This window comes from Staurois parvus, unplaced genomic scaffold (assembly GCF_062004578.1).
Source record: "Staurois parvus isolate SC_StPar_1 unplaced genomic scaffold, SC_StPar_1.0 ptg000894l, whole genome shotgun sequence".
Taxonomy (NCBI): domain Eukaryota; kingdom Metazoa; phylum Chordata; class Amphibia; order Anura; family Ranidae; genus Staurois; species Staurois parvus.
The window spans coordinates 2,060,478-2,081,789 of NW_028318690.1; the positions used below are offsets into that span (position 1 = coordinate 2,060,478).

The 21,312-nt window shown below is 45.4% G+C and overlaps 1 protein-coding gene across 8 annotated transcripts in view; it reads left to right on the forward strand.

The window, feature by feature from the left end:
- Positions 1–296: 296 nt before the first annotated feature.
- PPP3CB (protein phosphatase 3 catalytic subunit beta) overlaps positions 297–21,312 on the forward strand; it is a 119,694-nt gene continuing 98,678 nt past the window's right edge. For 3 of the 8 annotated variants that reach the window (XM_089656197.1, XM_089656199.1, XM_089656201.1), the window contains exon 1: positions 298–551. In XM_089656197.1, coding sequence (XP_089512323.1) covers positions 503–551 — 49 coding nt within the window. In that variant the 5' untranslated portion in view covers positions 298–502. Of the gene's footprint in view, positions 552–21,312 lie in introns of all 8 variants that reach the window. The other 5 variants (XM_089656200.1, XM_089656204.1, XM_089656198.1 and 2 more) reach the window with 4 other exon arrangements.

The following is a 21,312-nucleotide window of genomic DNA, read 5'->3' on the forward strand; positions in this document are numbered from 1 at the left end:
TATGTTGAGAATAGTTTGTATCATAGTACTGATTCATATTAATTAGCACATTCTTTTCACACGTCCATGAGCCCTGAAGGTGCCCTCAGCATGACTGTCGGCCAGCGACCTGTGAGAGAAGCGAGTGCCCTCAGCACTGACCCAACACAGCCACACTGCACTTCCCTGCGGTCAGGTCTCAGCTCCCTCCCTGAGGCCATCCAGCCCCTGTGTGAATGTCGGCAGACACAGCCTGCTCCCAGCTATCTCCCCGACTCCTCCCGTGTGAGTGGAGAGCCGGCGTGGTGCATGCTGGGCCGGGACATCCCCCTTCCCGCGCTGTGTGAGCCGCAGAGTCTGCGCTGCCGCCGCCATGTTGCCAGCAGCCGCTACCGTCAGCCTGTAGCCGTGCTCAGCTTGTGTCCTCCCTCTCCCCTCCTCCCTCCCTCACAGTCCGGAGCCGCCAGGAGGAGGCCGCCCGCCGAGTCACCGACAGCAGGGAGCGGCCGCCCCAGCCCGAGCCATGTCCACCAAGGACGGTAAACACTCCACCACCGAGCGGGCGATTAAATGTGAGTGTGTATGTGTGTGTCTCCTCCCCCAGCCCTCGGCCGGCCGTGTCGGGGGAAGCCCGCCTGCCTGTCTTCTATGACAGCTCTCGGTGTCTCCCCCCTATATCTCATCAGCTTGTAGACAGCGAGAATAAAGATGGCGGCCCGGCAGCTGATGGCTGGAACCGTACTTGGGGGAGACAGAGGAGCCCGGCCTGCAGCCTCCTGGAGATCCTCGCCTCCCCCCGGGCGCTGCACCGCCAGGCCGCCGCTGGTGTAGACGGGCCGCGCTGTAGTCATGGCAACCACGCCGGCCCCGCATCCCCTGCGTTGGTGGTAATCCTATGTATTTGTGCCGGGTCCTCCCTGCTTCCATCATAAGAGGATCGGAGGATTCCTGGCAGATCCCCGAGGCTGGGGTTACTACAGGCGGCAGCGGCCAGTGTGATTCCCATGCACGGGGGATTCCTGGACGTGTTATTATTGGTAATCCTACAGAGACTGGGGGGAGGGGATATTGACAGATTCCAGGGAGTACAGCTGCTTTCCCCTCGTGGACGGATACATCACTGCATTGATTTACAGCCTGTCACCGAGGCTGGGAGAGGAGAAGGGGGACTCTCATCACCAGAGACACCCAGCACACTCCTCTCTAGTCATACCGGGGACTTTCTCAGTTAACATTCTTCACCCAATTTATTTATTTTTAGACCTGTATGGAGATCTTTGTGTCTTAGGGTTTGTTTACATCGCAGCCATGCCTGCGTTCCCATTACATTTATTGGAACAATTTTGTACATTTATTTTAAGTTTTTTTTTTCCTTTTTTTACTAGGGTCACATGATGAATCGCAGAGGAATGTGCACCACAATCTTGTGCAAGTCACGTGATTCAGCGCCGTGCAATTTTAGTCCATTTATTTTGAATGGGCTGAAGTCGCACACCAGCGTACAGAAATGCATTGCAACCGAATCACGTAGTAGTTTTGTACCATGCAATTCGGTGCAGTCAAACAGACCAGGATTGATTTACTAAAGGAAGTTATATAGTGCACTGCAAGTGCAGTTGCTCCAGAGCTGAGTAAATGAGGTAAATCTTCACTTTGTAAAGAATACGCAATCACATGCAAGAAAAATAAAAACACAGCATTTTTGCTCGCATGTGATAGGACGATAGAAATCAGCAGAGTTTCCCTTTATTGCGGATCTAGATCTCAGATCAAGAGCAACTGCACTTGCAGTGCACAGACTATTTGCCTTTAGTAAATGAACCCCACTGTTTGTGAACTGTATTTGGGGTGTCGGTAATATTGCACTGACATCTGGCTGCAAATGGCAATTCCGGTGTGTTGTGATCGCGGTATGGGAAATGCGCGGATCGCAGGTTTTGCACTCTGCGTTCTAGTGTGAATCGGGGCTAGGTTGTAAGTGAAGAAATTGTCAGACTTGGTGCTCAGAAATGGACACTGTCGCTCTAGGTGTGATCCCATGGACCTTTCACAACCAGAAGAGAAATGGTGGTGCAGCCCTCCTCAGACTGGGGAAATCCAACACTGCACAAAACATGAAAACAAAGAGGGCGCAAACCCTGGCACATTACCGGAAAACAATTTATTGAAAAATTTGAGACAAAGGTAATACTCACAAAACCTTTGCTCTGAGGAGGGGGACAGGGTCCCCAAAACACGTCCGCAACTAACACTAATACCATCTTGTCTCCGGTTGGAGGTGGAGAGCTGTCCACATTGTGTGCTTTTGCAACTACATGCCAAAAGCTCACTTACATAGTTACATAGTTCGTCTGGCTGAAAAAAGAGAAAAGTCTATCCAGTTCAACCATACAAAAAAAAGTTACAATCCTATATCCACAGTTGATCCAGAGGAAGGCAAAAAAACCCCTTCCTGATTCCCCGAGAGGCAATCGGATATTCCCTGGATCAACTTTACCAATAATTGTTAGTATCCAGTTATATTCTGTGTATCTGGTTTGTGAGTATTACCTTTGTCTCTTATTTTCCAGTAAATAGTTTTAAGGCATTTGCGCCCTCTGTTTTCATTTGCTTGTGCAGGGCTAGGTTGTGTTTACATGCATTTGCAGGGTATTTCAGTGTGGAAAATGCAACATGCTGTACTTTTTGTAACACACATGAAAGCCTTTTTCCTGCATTTGTAGAGTGCTCATATTGCATCTAGTGTAAGGGCTTTTTTAGGGCATGTATGCACCACAATGCATGCATGCTGCCTTTTTTGTAAAGCATTGTAATGTGTTGGTGTGTAGTTTTCACACATTGATTTTTTTTGTTTTTAAAAATATACTTAAAGGCAGTCATAGTAGTGTGTTGTGATTTTGCACGTTTGTGTTCATTGCTCTGCGCTGAAAAATGTAGTGCTTGATGTACTTTTTTTAGCGCTGGGCAAATGCACCTCACTGGGTGAACTGGTTTTATAGGGGGAAATTCTTTATTGTCATGCACTGGAAATGCATTCTCAAACACACCCTTGTGCATTTGGTGTGAAGGAACCCTTATGCCACAATCTATGCGTTTACTGTGCAATTTTGCATGTGCATTTTCAGTGAATTTTTGGAATATTTTAAAAAATTTATTTAATTTTTTTTTTTTTTTTGTACTAAGCCTATTGGCTCTATTACACCACAATCTGCATTTACTGTGCATATCCAAGTGTGCGGTTTCAGTGCATTTACATGCACTTTCAGTGTGGTGGGGTTTTTTGTTTTTTTTTCCAGAATTTAGTTTTTGCGTATTTCAATTTATTGGAACAAAAAAAGTTGGGCTACCATTGGGTGGTAGGAGGTCATACCCAAGAAATTGTCACAGTACCATGTCCAAATTATGCATCAATATGTCAAAGAAATATCTCATGGACTTTTTAGGCACGTAAACTCGGTACACAAAAGATAAAATCAGGGGTTACTTTATTAACATGTTGCATCTAAAACATCTCAAACGTGCATTAAAAATTGCTTTGCACAATTGAAACACAGCATGTTTCCCCCCCATCAACCACAATATAGGCTGTTCCAATGGAAGTTAGATGGAGATGGTAGATAGTTTACTTCCTTCAGAAGGTGGGAAATGCCCAAGCTGTGTGGAAAACGGCCAACATCTTTTGCAACTGGAGTTGCTTCCTAGGGTTAGCTATGCATCTAAAAGATGAACGGATTTAAACCTTAATCATTGTAAAATTGAACAAAGGAGTATAAATACTGCCTGTCAGGCACTTACAAAGGTAGATAGTGTGTGTTGTGTAATAGAGGACTCCTCAATGCAGCAAACAAGGTCCCCCTGGCCAACCAGAGACAGGAACCCCAAATACTGGTTATGGGGGCGCATCAGTTCAGCAATAGGCAGACAGAGAACCCCACAGGGATCACAGGCATTCAGCAAAAAAATCGAAAAATCGGAGGTACAGGGCAACAATCGGCATCATAATAATCCAGCTAGCAAGGATTAGTGATGGAGGACAGCGTAGGACTATAAACGACCGAGAGAAAAAGATATTAAATTAGTAGTGCCTTGCTAAAGGCAACCCATCTATGGATATACAGTACTCCAAAATACTCAAAAGCGGGTTACCTCTGTAAAAAAAAAAAAAGCAACACGTTCCCTGTATAGGCCTAAAGGGCATATGTGGACAGCCATTATCCATAAAACAAAGGACTAGAAGGCTCTCAGCAGATTATCTCCACTATAAGGCATGAAAACCGATTGGCCTGAAAAACAAGGAATACCCCAAATTCAGAGACTCCCCTCTAATCATTCAACCCCCCCCCAGGAGGCATATAACCATCATCATTACAACTGCAAAAGCGCTTAATGTACCTACTACATTATAGTCAAAACGGAGACCCATATAGGAGCCACAGATTGCCCTCGTGGTGTTAGAGGAATCCCAGAGGGTTTGTCTGCCGACCTACGCCGCTTAAATGCTCCCTGACCGGGCGCACCAACGCCATCGGCGTGTGGTGTCATCCTGGCCTGGCCAGAGGGTCTGCGCACGTGCAATGTCCCCGCACGCAGAGCTTCACGCTGTGCAAGCAACGAGCCCAATGCTTCACCCGGAACACCGGCGCACACGGGGGGGGGGGGGGAGGATCCAAAAGGGGCCCACCACTCCCTATTGACATGGGCGACCGGGACCAGACCCACCCGATCGCCCCATCCACCAGGGGCCACGGAGGGGGGGGAAGGCCGGCCCACCGGTCACACACCCGAACAATAGGGCCTAGGGGCCAGAAGGCTCACCGACCACAGAAAGAAGTACAATATCACAACAACACCAATAAACAAAGTTGTACATGACAATAGCAAAAAGTAGGGCTCAATAAACAGATCAGTTATAAATATGATAGAGAAGGCTATGAAGTAATCCACAGACGTTGCAAGTGGCAATTCCACAGCAAAGCACATTGACAGCTGCTACCCAATCCAGGACCACCCACCAAAGTAGCATAACCACAAAAGGCTATTAACATAGAAAACCCCACAATCGGTGCATATCTATGTGTTCCATAATAAACATTTTGGTCATAGCAATTACAATGCTAGACATAACTTTCACATACGATGGAAGTCGTGTAACATGGCATAAGAAAGAAGTCAATAAACTTTTCGGTTAGAGAACCAATACCCGATACAATAGGTCTTCTCGGTGGGGTATGTATATTATGGATCTTGGGCAAGGAATAAAACGTAGCTTCTCTAGGGAATTGGGTAGTCAAAAAATCATGTGTGTCTTTATCAATTAGAGCATCAAGATAAGCCCTGTTAGTGAGATCTTTGTACTCCGTACTATATTGGTGAGTTTAGCTCGCTGGAATTTGTTTATACCATTGGGGGTTATTAAGGATTTTCAGGCACATCTGCTCATATTGATCTTATGACATAACAACAATATTACCCCCCTTATTGGATGGTTTAATAATTAGATTGGTTCTACGTTTTAGTCGATTTAAGGCTTGTCTATGTGCAAGCGTAATATTGGTATCCTTAACCTCTATGGTCATACGCTTCACCTCAATAATAGTTGCAACCAAAAATGCCCACACCCATGGATTAATAGTTAATTCAGGAACATTTTGAGATTTAGGTTTGAAGTGTGTAGGGAGAATTAAATGATCAATAACTTGAATAAAGTTACTTGCATTTTCAGTCTCAGTTGGGTCACTCATCCAGCAAAAGCGCAAGGTCCTAACATCTTGTGTTGTAAAATGTTTCATTTGTTCCAGAAGTTCTCTCTCATGTCTAGTTCTAGTTCTATCTGACTCAAATATATACTTGTAAGTTTTATTTATTGATTTTACTAAGTTTTACGCGCAATTCCATGTGTTCTTCCACATTTGCAGTGTATTTATTTGCATTTGCAATGCGCTTTAATGCAGAAAAATGCAGTGTTCTATACTTTGTTTTTAAACACATTGGTGTAAACTAGGCTCATTGGAATACATTCATTTTCTTGCATATGTGTTTGTACTGCGTTTATGCCACCTTAAAAAATGCACCTATTTGGTGTCAGTGAGCCCAAAGGCAGAATTGTATGTTTGAATGCTCATGGTGCTTTACCTTGTTATAGCGTTTCCCAAGCTTTTAGGAGATGCTCTCCATACAAGTATTCAGACTGTTATCTGTGGTGTATGCGCTGTCCAAATTACTTGTCTGGGTGATACATAATCCTAGCTGGAAAACAAATGCTTATTTACACACTGGGGGAATTTATAGGAACTGGAGCAACTAAACATAGAAGCAAATCAGATTCTATCTTTAATTTTCCTAGCTTAAAGTGGAACTTTTCTTTTTTAGTTTTGGATAGATCGGAGGGGGGATTTAATACCTGTCAGGTTTTTATTGCTGTCTGTGCCCCTGTCACTAAGATTCACCCTCTATGGCTACGTTCACACTAGCGTTGTGTTCAGGCGGCAGAGAGGCGTTTGGGAAGCGTTTTTACCACTTCCCAAACGCCTCGGACAATTCTGCACATTGCAGCACATGGTGCTGTTCTAACTGGAGCGTTAGCGTTGCGGCAAAACGGATGCCTCTGGTCGAGTCAGGAGGCGTTGAAGCCTCCTATTCTAGTCTATGGTGCCGCTTCGCAAACGCCTGGCCGGCGTTTGAGGTGCGGTTGCGACGCGGTAACACCATTCAAACTTTATTATAGGCGTTTGTGGGGCGTTTTAACGCTCGGCAACTGCCGCTTAACCGCGCATGCGGCGTTTGCGGAGCGTTTGCAGAGCGTTAAAAAAACGCTCCGCAAACGCCGGACAAACGCTATAGGTGCGTTTGGCAAGCGTTGGTAAAACAGTCAAGTGTGAACGAGCCCTGTTTGTCATGTTTTTTGTAATCACTGAATGTGAAAGAAAATCACACATTTTGAGCTGTCACCAGAACAAAAAGGGCAAATCATCCAATGGGGACACTAGTCCTGATGGCAACCCAGGATATCCTCACTTTGGAAGTATTTCTGCTTATATCCTGTTTCATTACAGGACAGAAAGTGAAGGAAAATCTCCCCAATGGGAAACAGATGGGAACAAAAAAATAACTGGAAAGGTTTGTAACCTTCCATTACTCTATCCAACATTAAAAAGTTTGGTCTATAGCTGTGGCTGAGCTGTGTTTTTACCATTTCTCCTTATGCTCCAGAGCCAGTGGACCCACAACTGCCATTCTTTTCAATGCCGTGCATCAAAAATTATCCACGCTGTCACATTCAGCGTGCAGTAATGCCTGTTAAGTGCAACTTACTCATCAAATGTATGCATGCGTTTGCTGTGCACTGGTGCAGGGATTAAGTGGATTAATACAGGTGGTACAACACCTCCTCAAATGCCCTCTGTAGAGTGATCCAAACGCATATAGCACTTCAGAAGAGCAGTGCTAGTGTAAACTAACCCTTAGACCAGTGGTCTCCAAACTGTGGCCCGGGGGCCAGACGCGTTCCTTTGCTTGCTTTTATCTAGCCCTCGGAGCACTATTCCTCCCACTGACACCAATGATGGGACACTATTCCTCCCACTGACACCAATGATGGGACACTATTCCTCCCACTGATACCAATGATGCGGCACTATTCCTTTCACTGACAGCAATGATGGGGCACTATTCCTCCCACTGATACCAATGATGGGACACTATTCCTCCCACTGATACCAATGATGCGGCACTATTCCTCCCACTGACACCAATGATGGGGCACTATTCCTCCCACTGATACCAATATGGGACACTATTTCTCCCACTGATACCAATGATGGGACGCTATTCCTCCCACTGATACCAATGATGGGACGCTATTCCTCCCACTGATACCAATGATGGGACACTGTTCCTCCCACTGACACCAATGATTGGACACTATTCCTCTCACTGACATGAATGATGGGGCACTATTCCTCCCACTGATACCAATGGTGGGACACTGTTCCTCCCACTGACACCAATGATTGGACACTATTCCTCTCACTGACATGAATGATGGGGCACTATTCCTCCCACTGATACCAATGATGGGGCACTATTCCTCTCACTGACATCAATGATGGGGCACTATTCCTCTCACTGACATCAATGATGGGGCACTATTCCTTTCACTGACATCAATGATGGGGCACTATTCCTTTCACTGACATCAATGATGGGGCACTATTCCTTTCACTGACATCAATGATGGGGCACTATTCCTTTCACTGACATCAATGATGGGGCACTATTCCTCCCACTGACATCAATGATGGGGCACTACTCCTCTCGCTGACATCAATGATGGGGCACTATTCCTCTCGCAGCCATCGGTGATGGGGCACTGTTCCTCCCGCAGCCATCAATGATGGGGCACTATTCCTCACACTGACACTAATGATGGAGTTCTATTCCACACACTGACATCAATGATGGAGTTCTATTCCACACACTGACATCAATGATGGGGCACTATTCCTCTCACTGACATCAATGATGAGGCACTATTCCACACACTGACATCAATGATGGGGCACTATTCCTCTCACTGACATCAATGATGGGGCACTATTCCTCTCACTGACATCAGTGATGGGGCACTGTTCCTCTCGCAGCCATCAATGATGGGGTACTGTTCCTCTCGCAGCCATCAATGATGGGGCACTGTTCCTCTCGCAGCCATCAATGATGGGGCACTGTTCCTCCCGCAGCCATCGGTGATGGGGCACTGTTCCTCCCGCAGCCATCGGTGATGGGGCACTGTTCCTCCCGCAGCCATCGGTGATGGGGCACTGTTCCTCCCACTGACACTGATGATGGTGCACTGTTCCTCCCACTAACACCAACAATGGGGCTTTATTGTTCCCATTAATGCCAATGGTGGAGCATTTTTACTCCCATTAACGCTTCTCCTTACGTTGGCCATTGTCTGGCCCCCTCAAAATCTGAAGGACAGTAAACTGGCCCCTTGTTTAGAAAGTTTGGAGACCCCTGCCTTAGACAGCACAGGAACAAGTATCCCCATAAGAAGATTTCCCCTTTATTCCTGTTTTGGTGGCAACTCACAATTTTGAAAATACCGTCCTTTCTGTTCCTGATGACATTTGTGATCAGTTCTGCCTTTATTGCAAATTGAATGGAATGTTTAAGGTTTGTCCTCATATTACATAGGTTTGGTAAATGTACAGAAGATTGTACAGAGGTTGTACAATAAGATTGTATAGGGTGTGGCCAGCTTTAGAGAGCCAATCTCCCGAACAGGGACACGGCAATAAAGACCTTCCAGGTGTTCTAACCCCTTACTGCTCTATCCAAACCCCCTAAAAGTGCTTGGCCTTTAGTCATACTTCAACAAAGTTTGATGTAAAAATGCATACACTTGAAATATCCATTTATAGTATATGCATTGAAGTTACATTTGTTTAATGCTAGGTTTGTGTCTAAGCTTTTTTTGGTTTGTTTTGGTTAGAGTGTGTGTGGGGGGGGGGCGGGGTTGCATCCTCTGAGGGTTTTAGGGCAGGTTCACCCCATGCCTGCATAGAATCGCACAGGAATGTGCCGTGTTTTTTTGTTTGATTTATGTGCGGTGGGACTGCAGCCCTTTATTTTGAATGGGCTAAAATCGCACTGCACCGCACCAAAAGTAATACATTTACTGCTTTTAGAAATGCACTGCAAATGAATTGCGTGGTATTTTGTACCATTCTATCTGGTGCGGGCAAACGCATCGTGTTTGCAACCTGCGTTTGGTGTGTCATTAACTTATTATTGACACCCGCTGCAGATCACAATTGGATTGCATTTTGAATGCGGAGTGATTCTTAAAGGAATGTTCCTGTGCAGGCATGGTGTGAACCGGTCCTTACTCTGTGTCCTAGTGATCATTGTCATTGGGCCTGAAAGTGAGGGAAAATCCAAATGGGGACACGTGTTCTGTTGACATCTGAGAGAGGATTACTTGACTTTTCCTCACTTTTGTTGTTCCGTAGGACAGAAAGTGAAGGAATGGTTTTCAAGTGGGACATGCATGGGAAAACAAAAGAATTTTATACTTTACTTAAACTGTTGTATCTAGCGCTCATTTTTCATCTACAAAGTGACTCTCTGGTAAAAATTATACACATTGTTAAAGCATTGCTGACATGGATATTTTGTCAGAATATTTTGGCAATTTAACAACTAAATCAGACACTTTTTTTCTGTACATACAGCATATAAGCTACAACATTATGTAAATGTCTCTTATGGTGCATTGGCCTTTGTCAGAGATGTAGAAGTTCCGTTCCTTATTTTTTTTAAACACAATGGTGGGCACTGTGGGGATACTGAAAGCAGTAGTAAACTGCAAAAAAGAAAACTTAGGACTCTGCAGGACAATGTCATAATGTGCTTGTGTGCATTGCATACTAGCCCATTATGACAGACTTATTTTAAATTGAAGCCCTCCAGAGGCATGGTGTCAACGCTTCCATCTTCACCTGGTCTTCTGGGTTCACGGGCCCCAGTCATTTACCGAGCCGCGATGACGTCATGGCCACGCCACAGCTCCCTCAGTGGATGGCATGCTGTCCGTTGAGCGCTCAGTGCGTATGTTGCGGTGATGTCACCAGCTGCTACTAAGTACATATCCCTTAAACAGTGCACATTTGGAAGATATTTACTGTACCTACATGTATAGCCTTATAGGCTTACCTGTATAAATAAAAAACTGACTTTACTGTTACTTTAACCACCTCATGCCCATCCTATAGTCCAATGACGGGCGCAAGGTGGCTCTCTCGTTCTGGGAGGACGTCCTATGACGTCCTCCCTCTCTTACCGCGCATGCACGGCCGCGGGAGTGCGCCACGCGGCGATCGCTGTTGATCGGTGTTCCTGGGACACAGATCATCATCGATCGTGGCAAGGAGCTGGTTGGCTGCGTTTTTTTATGTGACAGGCTGTGATCAATCACAGCCTGTCATAAGTGTACACAAATAGCGGTAACTCACTGTTACCAGCTTCCCCGCGGCGATCGCTGTTGGTCTGTGCTGCTGGGACACAGATCATCCTCATCAGTCCTGGCAAGCAGCGGTTGGCTGGAGTTTTTTCCATGTGACAGGCTGTGATCAATCACAGCCTGTCATAAGTATAAACACAGAGCGGTAACTCACTGTTACCAGCTTCCTCTCCTCACACACAGATCTTGTGTGAGGAGAGGAATCTTCTAATAGTGAGCTACCGTTTTTTTACAGTGCATACAGAGATCACAGCCCCTGTCACAGTGCCCATCCGTGTACCTGTCACCATCAGTGTACCTTTCATCCATCAGTGCTCATCAGTGTACCCGTCGCCCATCAGTGTACCCGTCGCCCATCAGTGAACCCGTCGCCCATCAGTGAACCCGTCGCCCATCAGTGTACCTGTCACCCATCAGTGCACTTGTTACTGATCAGTGCTCCTGTCGCCCATCAGTTCTCATCAGTATTGCTCCTGTCGCCCATCAGTGCACCTGTCGCCTATCAGTGTACCCATTGCCCATCGGTGTACCTGTCGCCCAACCAGCAGTGTACCCGTCGCCCATCAGTGCTCATCAGCAGCTGTCGCCCATCAGTGCTCCTGTCGCCCATCAGTTCTCATCAGTATTGCTCCTGTCGCCCATCAGTGCACCTGTCGCCTATCAGTGTACCCATTGCCCATCGGTGTACCTGTCGCCCAACCAGCAGTGTACCCGTCACCCATCAGTGCTCATCAGCACCTGTCACCCATCAGTGCACCTGTCACCCAGCAGTGTACCCGTCACCCATCAGAGTACCTGTCGCACATCAGTGCTCATCAGCAGCGCATCTGTCACCCAGCAGTGCACCTGTCACCCATTAGACATTCCAAATACCTTGGAATGTCTACTTTCCAAAAAGGGGTCATTTGGGGGGTATTTGTACTGTCCTGGCTTGTTAGTGTCTCAAGAAATGAGAGAGGACATCAGTACATCAGGTGGGATCAATTTTCAATGATTGGTATCATAGCTTGTAGACTCTATAACTTTCACAAAGACCAAATAATATACACAGATTTAAGTTATTTTTACCAACGAAATGTAGCAGTATAAAATATGCCAAAATTTATGAAGAAAAATTACTTATTTGCAAAATTTTACAACAGAAACAAAGAAAAATTAGTTTTTTTCATTTTTTTGGTCGTTTTTTCATTTCTAGCGCAAAAAATAAAAAACCCAGTGCTGATTAAATACCACCAAAAGAAAGCTCTATTTGTGTGAAAAAAAGGACAAACATTTCATATGGGTACATTGTGGCATGACTGAGTAATTATCAGTCAAAGTGCGACAGCACTGAAAGCTGAAAGTTGGCCTGGGCAGGAAGGGGGTAGAAGTGCCCTGTGGGCGAGTGGTTAAGTGATGTCTACTGTTTACTAATATCAGCGATGGTTCTTGTTTCATATTGGATGTTAGAAAAATGAGAAGCACTTTTTGTCAGTCACGTTTTCAAAATAAATATTTCAGGACTTTATATGTACCCAACAATGAAAGATGATATCCATACTCCTTTAAATAGGAAATACAAAAACATCGTCAGTTAAGGGCCATGGAAATACAAAAAGTTTTAAATTACGACTCCTACTTTGGAGTTCTACAAATGGTAATGCTATTTTTGTACTGCAGCTGCTAAAAATAGCATTTGGTTTTCTGTCTGGTGGAAGTAGCTGCAGACCTTTTAGTACATAGCATCACAGTGAACTTTGTACTCAGTATCAACTTTTAATTGTTTTATTAAAGCTACATTCACATAAGCCTCTTACATCTGTTTCATTTAAAGGGGAACTCTAGCCACAGAGATTTATTTAAATTCGTAATGTAAAAAAAGCCCTGTGACCCGTTAGTGTGCCAGAAACTGCTGCCAAACTGCCAGCACTGCGTTTATGAGAGATGTGGCTTTCATACCGTATAGGATTCGTGTTGTTTACCCATACTTTCTTCTCCCCCTGTCAGTTCACAGAGTGCCTTGTATTCTGCAAACAGAATACAAGGCATTTTTCAAATGGACAAGGGGAGGAGAACGGGAGGGTAAATGGTAGGATCCCTTCACTGTATGAGGACCGCATGGTGTTGACAGTAGTATCCAGCACATTTCTGAGTGCACTATAGTGTAAACAGAGGCAATATGAACCTTTTACACCCCATTACATAGTTTTCTTTAAGAATTTATGTAGATCTATGTGGCTGTAGTGCTTTAAATTCTGAAAAATTGATCTGTGACGTATAAGCAAATGTTATACTTTCCAGATCACTTTCTCCTGTGTTTAAATATACCTTTACAGACCATTCAGAGTATTTAATCTGCTCCTGAATGCACAGAATTGTATTCTACAAATGCAAGTAACCTGAATGTGCTTCCAGTATATGTAAACAGTGTTAATTCAGCCATTTAGAATTATTACCTTCATTTAGAAATGCCCTATAAACACATATAACACCATCTAGATTAATGCGTGTGTGTAAAAAAAATGTTTTTCTTTTGTGTAGCATTAGGTAGGTGCCTAGTCATGTATCAGTGTGTATTTCCTCTGTTAATGTGTTTTGATGCATGTTTTTGTATTAATGTTTGAAGTGGATTGAGTTAACAGTCATTGACCGAAGGCGTGTAAATATCTGTTGCAAATGCATCTAAACACACATCTGCTTTTTCGTGTGCTAGCATAGACTTCTATGGGCCTCCCAATGCATTAAAATGCAGAAAAAAAAATGAAATTTTGAATTTGCTCGCCATTGCAGCTCTAAAATGAGAACAGACACTTATTGCATTGCAAAGTTTGCATTAAAGGATGCATTCACCTTTTAAAAAATAATAATAAATGCACATTTTTATTTTTTTTGCGGTAAAGAAAAGAAAATTGCATTTATTTATTTATTTTTTTTTAGAAGCCTGTAAAGCTTTCACCGGCAATCAGCATGTCATGGGTGCAGTGTCAGGCTCCTGCAGACTGTGTAGCTGTCTACCCATACCTGCGATACAGTCAGGCAGTTACTGAATGACAGGAAGATCAGTTTACTACCAGAGCGCTCATCAGTCTCCTGGTAGTTCATTGAGAACTACAAGCTTTCAACTGCAATGGATGGCGGTACTTGTAGACATTAATTCACAGAACTCTGCGGATGAATGACATGGTTGTGTGTAGTGGTGCACCGAGATGAAAATTCTGGTGCCGAAACCAATATCGAAAATTCAGAATGCATATGGCCGAAAACCCAACCGAAACGTCTGCAATTTTTTTTTTTTTGTATATTTTTCTACTTTTGTGTGTGTGTGTGTGTGTATGTATGTATATATATGTGTGTGTGTGTGTGTGTGTGTGTGTATGTATGTATATATATATATATATATATATGTGTATGTATGTATGTTTGTTTGTGAATATATATATATATATATATATATATATATATATATATATATAATTTTTTTTTTTTTCTTATGATTTTATTGCTGTCATTTTGGGGACCAATAGTCCCCTATGTGATAGCATATGAGTGACAGGTCCTCTTTGTAGGGGGGAGGGGGTGGGGAGCAGTGTGTGCAAGGAGGGGAGCAGTGTATACAGTGAGGGAGCAGTGTATATAGAGAGGCTCCCTCACTGGCTGTCACTATGTCAGCGCTGTTTTTTCACTATAGCTCACAAAATTAGCTGTCACTTTCCCTGGAGCTAAAAGAAACTGTTTCTTTTATATCCGCAAATAAACTAGAAGGAAACTTTGTTTCTTTTAACTGGCGGAAATAAACTAACAGGAAACTTTCTGTTTCTTTTAAATCAGGGAAATAAACTAAAAGGAAACTTTGTTTCTTTTAGCAGGGGGGAAAGTGACAGCTATTTCTGTGAGCTATAGTGCCTTTCTCAGCCCTCCCCCCCCCCCCCTCACATCTGCAGTACACACAGTCTCCTGTATCGGCTACATTTTTCCTATCTGTACAATGCCAATAGGGCTATTTTCGGCCAATAAGTTTTGTTGGCTGAAATTTCGGTGCATCCCTACTTATGTGGGCACAGCCCTGCATGGCCGTGCTCATTTTGAATTGTGACAGTGGGTGCGGGGAGAGGATCCTCAGCCTGGTGTCACAGGGAGGGGGGGGATCATGGGGAGAGGAGGCAGATGCATTACATGTTATACCCATATTTAGGGTGTAACATGTTCACAAAGGTGAGTTTATCCTTTAAATGCAAATCTATAATTGGGCTCTTATTTCTGACCATAGTTTCCCCTTCTATTAAACATTACCCACCATCTTTTAGCTTATCCCCCAGTTATGGTTTTTAGAAGACTAAACAAAATTCCCAAATTTGTGAAACCTGCAGTCATATGACACAATCACTCCTATGTCTTCCTTCTTTACTGAAGAGAATGTGGGTTCCCACATCATTACAGTGGGCACTTCCCTTCAGCAGTTTTCTCACAGGGACCTGAAGACTAGAGATAACATGATGAACTCACTACACTGGGCGGCAGCAAGACCAGTTAGCAGCTTTTTTTACTAAATTTTTTTTACTAGTATTGCCTTTCCCTTTTCCAGTCTGAGTGTTGCAGTACCAGGGGGGATTGTAAGAGACTGATACCAAGTCAAATTCAGGTACTTGCACTAGTTGCAAATCAAAAATACAGTGAGTGCTCACTTAAAAGCAGCCGTAAAAGAAAACAAGCATTCACCTTTATAAAGCACATTGGTCCGCTGTACAAATGTGCTGTGTTGTCTTCTGGATCCTGAAACCCGAGAGCACAGCAGAATCGGGGGAAGAGCTAGGTCCTATGACCTGTTTTTTGACTGGCTCTCCAAAAATCAGGTAACCTTCTCTGCTTCAAGCAGAGAAAGTTCAGTGTAGCTCAGCCAGCTAGATACCTTGACTCAATTTTTATGAATGGAATGGGCTACGGTGCACATAGCCAAGTGCAGTGTAATGGAGAGCAGATGTAATTTTTGCTTTCCGTTACAGATGAGCCCCAATTATTTAATTTGGAATATAGATTTAATTTGTGCCAAATCTATCTATATCTTTGAGTTCAGCTATAGGGTGGAATTATGAAGATTATAGGTAGATGGTTGAGGTGAGTTGATTGTTTAGGGTTTTAATTGTGTCTGGGCATGTTTTATCTCTTTGTAGCCCCACTGCAGGCTGCTGTTAAATTTACGGAAGTAGTAGGATCTCCCCCACCCTGCATAAGTTAAATGATCCTTTGGCTCGAGGGAATGAATTAAAGCCAAGTTCCACTCAAAAGCGTAAGCTCCGCTTATTTGCCCCAAACCCCCCCTCCACTGCCATATTTGGGACCTTTTGGGGGGAGGGGGGAGCAGATACCTGTTTATGAGCGGTACCTGCTCCCAATTCCGGCTCAGTTCACCACGGCGAAGTGAGCCAGAAGTTCAGCCCCCTCCTCCCTCCTGCAGTCTTTTGGGAACTTTCACAGGTCCCAGAAGTGTGCTGGACCAATTTGGAGGCGCAGCGCGACTTGTGCATGCGCAGTGGGCACCAGGCTGAAAAGCCACTAGCTGTCACAACCTGGTGCCTACATTTGAGATGCCGGCGCCATGGAGGAGAGGGCGAAGGGGAGAAGGGATGGCGTGGGTGAGAACATCGCTGGACCCCGGAACAGGTAAGTGTGTGTTTATTAAAGTCAGCAGCTACAGCACGATGCCCCATGCTGGACCAGGGTGGCCAGTGAGTTAAACATATGACCAGGCGCCTATAGTTTGTGTCACAGTATTACCCCTGGCTGAAAGCTCCCCCACTTTGGTGGAGAGGAGGATCTGTCATCGGAGCCTTACCCGCACACTCTAGCTGGATTGTTAAGTAGATGCCCTCTCCCTTCCATTTCTGGACGCAGTGTGGGGTGCGGGTACTCCCTTGGGTGGTTGGTCCTTAAGGGGTTCTCCCCTACCCCCCGCCTTTCCCGACCTCGTTGTGGTCTACCTCGTCAGCCCCCATCCCCCCCTTTCCCCCGGGACGTGGGGTTTTTGGCTGCTGTGCTGAGTATTGTGTCCTACCTGGGCTGAGCGCTTTGTCCCTGGGCCATGTAGTGGCAGGTCTGCAGGTGCTTTGGTGGTGCTTCTTGCCCCATGGAGAAGTGCCCTGCAGCAGTGAAGTAGCATAAGGTGTGGGTACTCCGGTGCCCCGGCTGACTGCCTGGTCCTCCGGCTGTGAGCTTCGGTGCTTGAGGGCTGCTGCCTGAAACTGGCACTCTCCCAATGCCCTCCCGCGGGTGGTATGTGGTCGAGCTGGCTGCAAATTTAGGCCGCAGCTTTGTGGCTTGCTTGGCAGGCTCCGGTGCCCCGCTATCTTGATTGTGGTCGTCCACCCTCTGCTGCTGACATCAACTGTTGTAACATTGATCGGCCGGGGGAGGACCCTGGGTGCACTGATGGTACAGTCCAAGTTTGCCCCCCTGCCTGTGCTTGGCCTCTATAGGATGCTTGCATGTGGCCTCAGCGGGCAGCCATTTTGTTGGTGGTGGTGGCTGTACCTGTGCTTATACACACAGCAGAGAAGAAAAAAACAAAACTAACGTCAGTCTGCCATGTCAGATCTCCCTGGTGACTCAGACCTATGGCAGGGAGCAGAGTTGAGGGGGTTATTGCTGACAGGGCTGTGCACACCTCTTTTGCCTAGGGCATCAACCCTATTAACCCCCTCCCTTCCTGATTCAGGCTTGGTTTCCCGGAGGTGTGCTGGGACTCCTGAAAGTGGATTAGTCACCTGGGCCTTGATGATGCCCCTACTGGTCTAGTCTGTTGGGTTTTTGCCTACCCTGCACACTTTGCCAGCTTGACACGGGCCTTGGGAATGTCCATGACAGTGTCTGTGGTCCCCAGGTGCTTGGGGTGCATTACCCCTTTGGCAAGCCCGCTGATGCAGTGGACTTCCTGTCCTGTGGTCTTCCGTGTTCCCCACTACTCCTCCTTCCTGGCTGCCTGGGTGTCCATGATGCCGGGAGTAGGGCTTCATCCTTTATGAAGGACTGTGGGACGGACTTTGGCCTGTGTTGGCTTTGACCCTGGTGTCCCCAACGCTTTTCACATAGACCAAGCTGTGGTGACCCGGCTGGAATACTGAACATGTAGATCAGGTGTGTGGTGGCTCTGGCGGACCAGTTTTGGTCCAGGGCCCGTATTGCATGCGTGGCACATCTGATACTACTGCTTCCCCTCTCCCCAAACTCTGCATTCACTGTGGTCCCTTGGTGGATATTGTGGCTCGAGTACTGGCTGCTAACCAGGTACCTGTGAGACCTGTCATTCCTGTTCTTCCAGATGTATATACTATGTGGTACTGCCTTGTACTGCATTCAGCTTCTCATGGCGTGCGTGGGTTCTTCTAACACTGACCACGGCGGGGATATCTTTGTGTTGGTAGTTTTGGGTTTTGTGTTCTCACTGCTTTGATGAGGTTTGGCCACAATATAGACTTTCCTTCTTATTTGCCTGGGGGCTACAAACTGGAACTTCATTGCCTTCTGCTGGTCAGGTTTTTTCCTCTAATTTGCGGCTCTCGCCAATACATCTGATGGCCCTGTGCGGGGCTGTGCAGGTTCTGCTCCTTCACAGAGGAATCGTGCTGGTGTCCAAGTTGGAGATGTCCTGGGGTTTTTTTTTTCCTCTGACCTGTACACAGTTCCCATGATGGACGGGGTTTTCCCCATCCTGGACTTAAAAGTCCTGAATGCTTTTTGTATGGGTTCACTAGTTGACTGGAATCCATTTGATCGGTAGTGGCCTCCTTTCACCGGGTTTTTTTTTTGGGGGGGGGGGGGTGGGTCAATAGACATCAAGGACTCATACCTACAAATTCCCCTCTGCATGGGACATCAGCGGGGATGTGCTTTAACAAGTGGTGGCACTGTCCTTTGGTTTGGTCTCTGCTCCCTGGGTGTTTACCAAATTATGACTCCAACCCCAATTCTTGCCTTGTTGCGACAACGGGATTGCAGTGCTTGGCTACCTGGACATCTTGCTTCTGCGGGTGGAGTCCTGCATGCCCCTGCTGGACAGTGGGGAGATCACTATGCATCCTTATAAGACTTCGTGTGCATTCCCACCCTCTGAAAGTCTGTGTTGCCCAATCCCAGTACTTGGAGTGTCTGGGGTACTGCTCGTTTCGGAGCAGGCCAGGGTATTTCACCTGTCAGATTGAACGACAGGACCTCTGGTAGCGGTCTGGCAGCTTTTTGAATTTCAAGCTTCCTGCATTGCGTTTTTCGCTGGCTGGACATGGGCCTGCTGGTGTCTATCTTTGTGCAGTTCCGGATATTCGGCTCCATGCGAGTACACAGCTGTAGGCAATCCTGTCCAAATGGAGTGGGTCTACGCTCCCTTGGATTTTACATTCACCTGGGGTGGTCAACGATGGCCTTTCTTCTGATAAATAACACATCATATTATAAAAACATATAAAAGTGCAAACAATAGCATAGTCCACATGATGTCACTAATGCTGTGCCCAGTCCAAAATATTCCAGTAGGTGGAGTGATGAAAGGATCATTAGGATCCTTGTTAACACATATATGGTGATATCCAAAATCGAATGTAGTGATATTCAAAACCGATATAGAGTTCATTGACGGACACAGCACCTCCCCTCCATGGCATTTTCTCCTTTGACACTGCTTGTGACTGAATGGAGGCCTATAGCAGAGAGGGGGTTTTATGCCCAGAGAGGACTACTCATAAGATGTTCCGAGTTTTTCTCTGCCTAGTGTCATACTCCTGTAGGTGGGGCTATTAAACCCTGTTTGGTAATTGATAAAGAAGAAGAGCCTGTCTCTGTCAATGAACTCGGAGAAAGAGATTTTACGGAGATTAACAAAATATCCCTTTTTTTTTTCTTCTGGCTATTGAATTGAATAAACACTGAAACCCTAAATGAGCCTAGCATTTGCAAGCATTGAGGCGCACCAAGTGGTTTTTTTTTTTTCTTGCCTGAACCCTCCTCTCCTGAACATGATTTCTGCCCGTGCTGTTTTTAGCTACAGTGTGTATGAGCCCTTTAGGGTCAGTGCACACTATAGAAACGCAGTCCAAATGCTTTCCAGATGCGTTTGTGATGTTTTCTGGTTCATTTTTTCCCCTCTCTTTTACTTCAATTTAAATAGGGACATGTGCGTTTTTGGTGTGTTCCAGTGTGTTTTTGATGCGTTTTACCACTTTCCAGTACAGTTCTGTGCAGGAAAAATGCAACCTGTTCTACTTGTTTTTTTTTATTTCCTGCAACTGGAACGCACTTAAACTGCAAGCACTGCTGTGAACTATGACATTGACAACCATATAACCTACTTTCTCTGCATTTTGGATGAAGAAAAAAAGCAACTGAAACGCATGTAGTGTGAACTGGCCCTTAGGATTACAATGCAGTCAGTTTTCAGCTCAGGCAGGAAGCAAGGATCACACTGGATTTCCAGGCAGATCAATAGGCATTTGTCTGTACTTGCAGTATTTTCATAGGGCTATAACATGGGTAAATATGTATTTACTGTAGAGATGTTCTGACTGTATCAGCCCCCCCCCCCCCAAGATGTCACATTTAGTCCTCATTCACACAGGCATACCTATCCATACACCCATGCAAAGGGCCCTCTTTACCTGCATGGTATGCACAGGTGTTCTGAAGTGGACCCAATTTCAGATATATATTTTCATATTCAGCGCATGCTGTGTTCACGGGCGTTCGCTTTTATAAGAACGTTGTGTACAGCAAGCTTACAAAGCTTTTAGTCAGCTTTAACCACTTGCCTACCAGGCACTTATACCCCCTTATTTACCAGGCCAATTTTCAGCTTTCAGTGCTGCTGCACTTTGATTGACAATTGCGCGGTCATGCAACATTGTACCCATATGAAATTTTGATCATTTTTTTCTCACAAATAGAGCTTTCTTTTGGTGGTATTTAATCGCCACTGGGCGCTTTACTTTTTGCGCTATAAATTAAAAAAGTGCAAAAAATTTGAAAAAAAAAAGTTTCTTTGTTTCTATTATAAAATTTTTCAAACAGGTATTTTTTCTCCTTCACTGATGTGCGTTGATGAGGCAGCACTGATAGGCGGCACTGATAGGCAGTACTAATGAGGTGGCACGGATAGGCGGCACTGATAGACAGCACTAATGAGGTGTCACGGATAGGCGGCACTAATATGCAGCACTGATAGGCGGCACTGATAGGTGACACTGATGATGGGTACTGATAGACGGCACTGACTGGCATCACTGCTGGGCACTGACTGGCGGCACTGACTGGCACAACCCCTGGGCACTGGTGGGTGGCACTGGTGGGTGGGC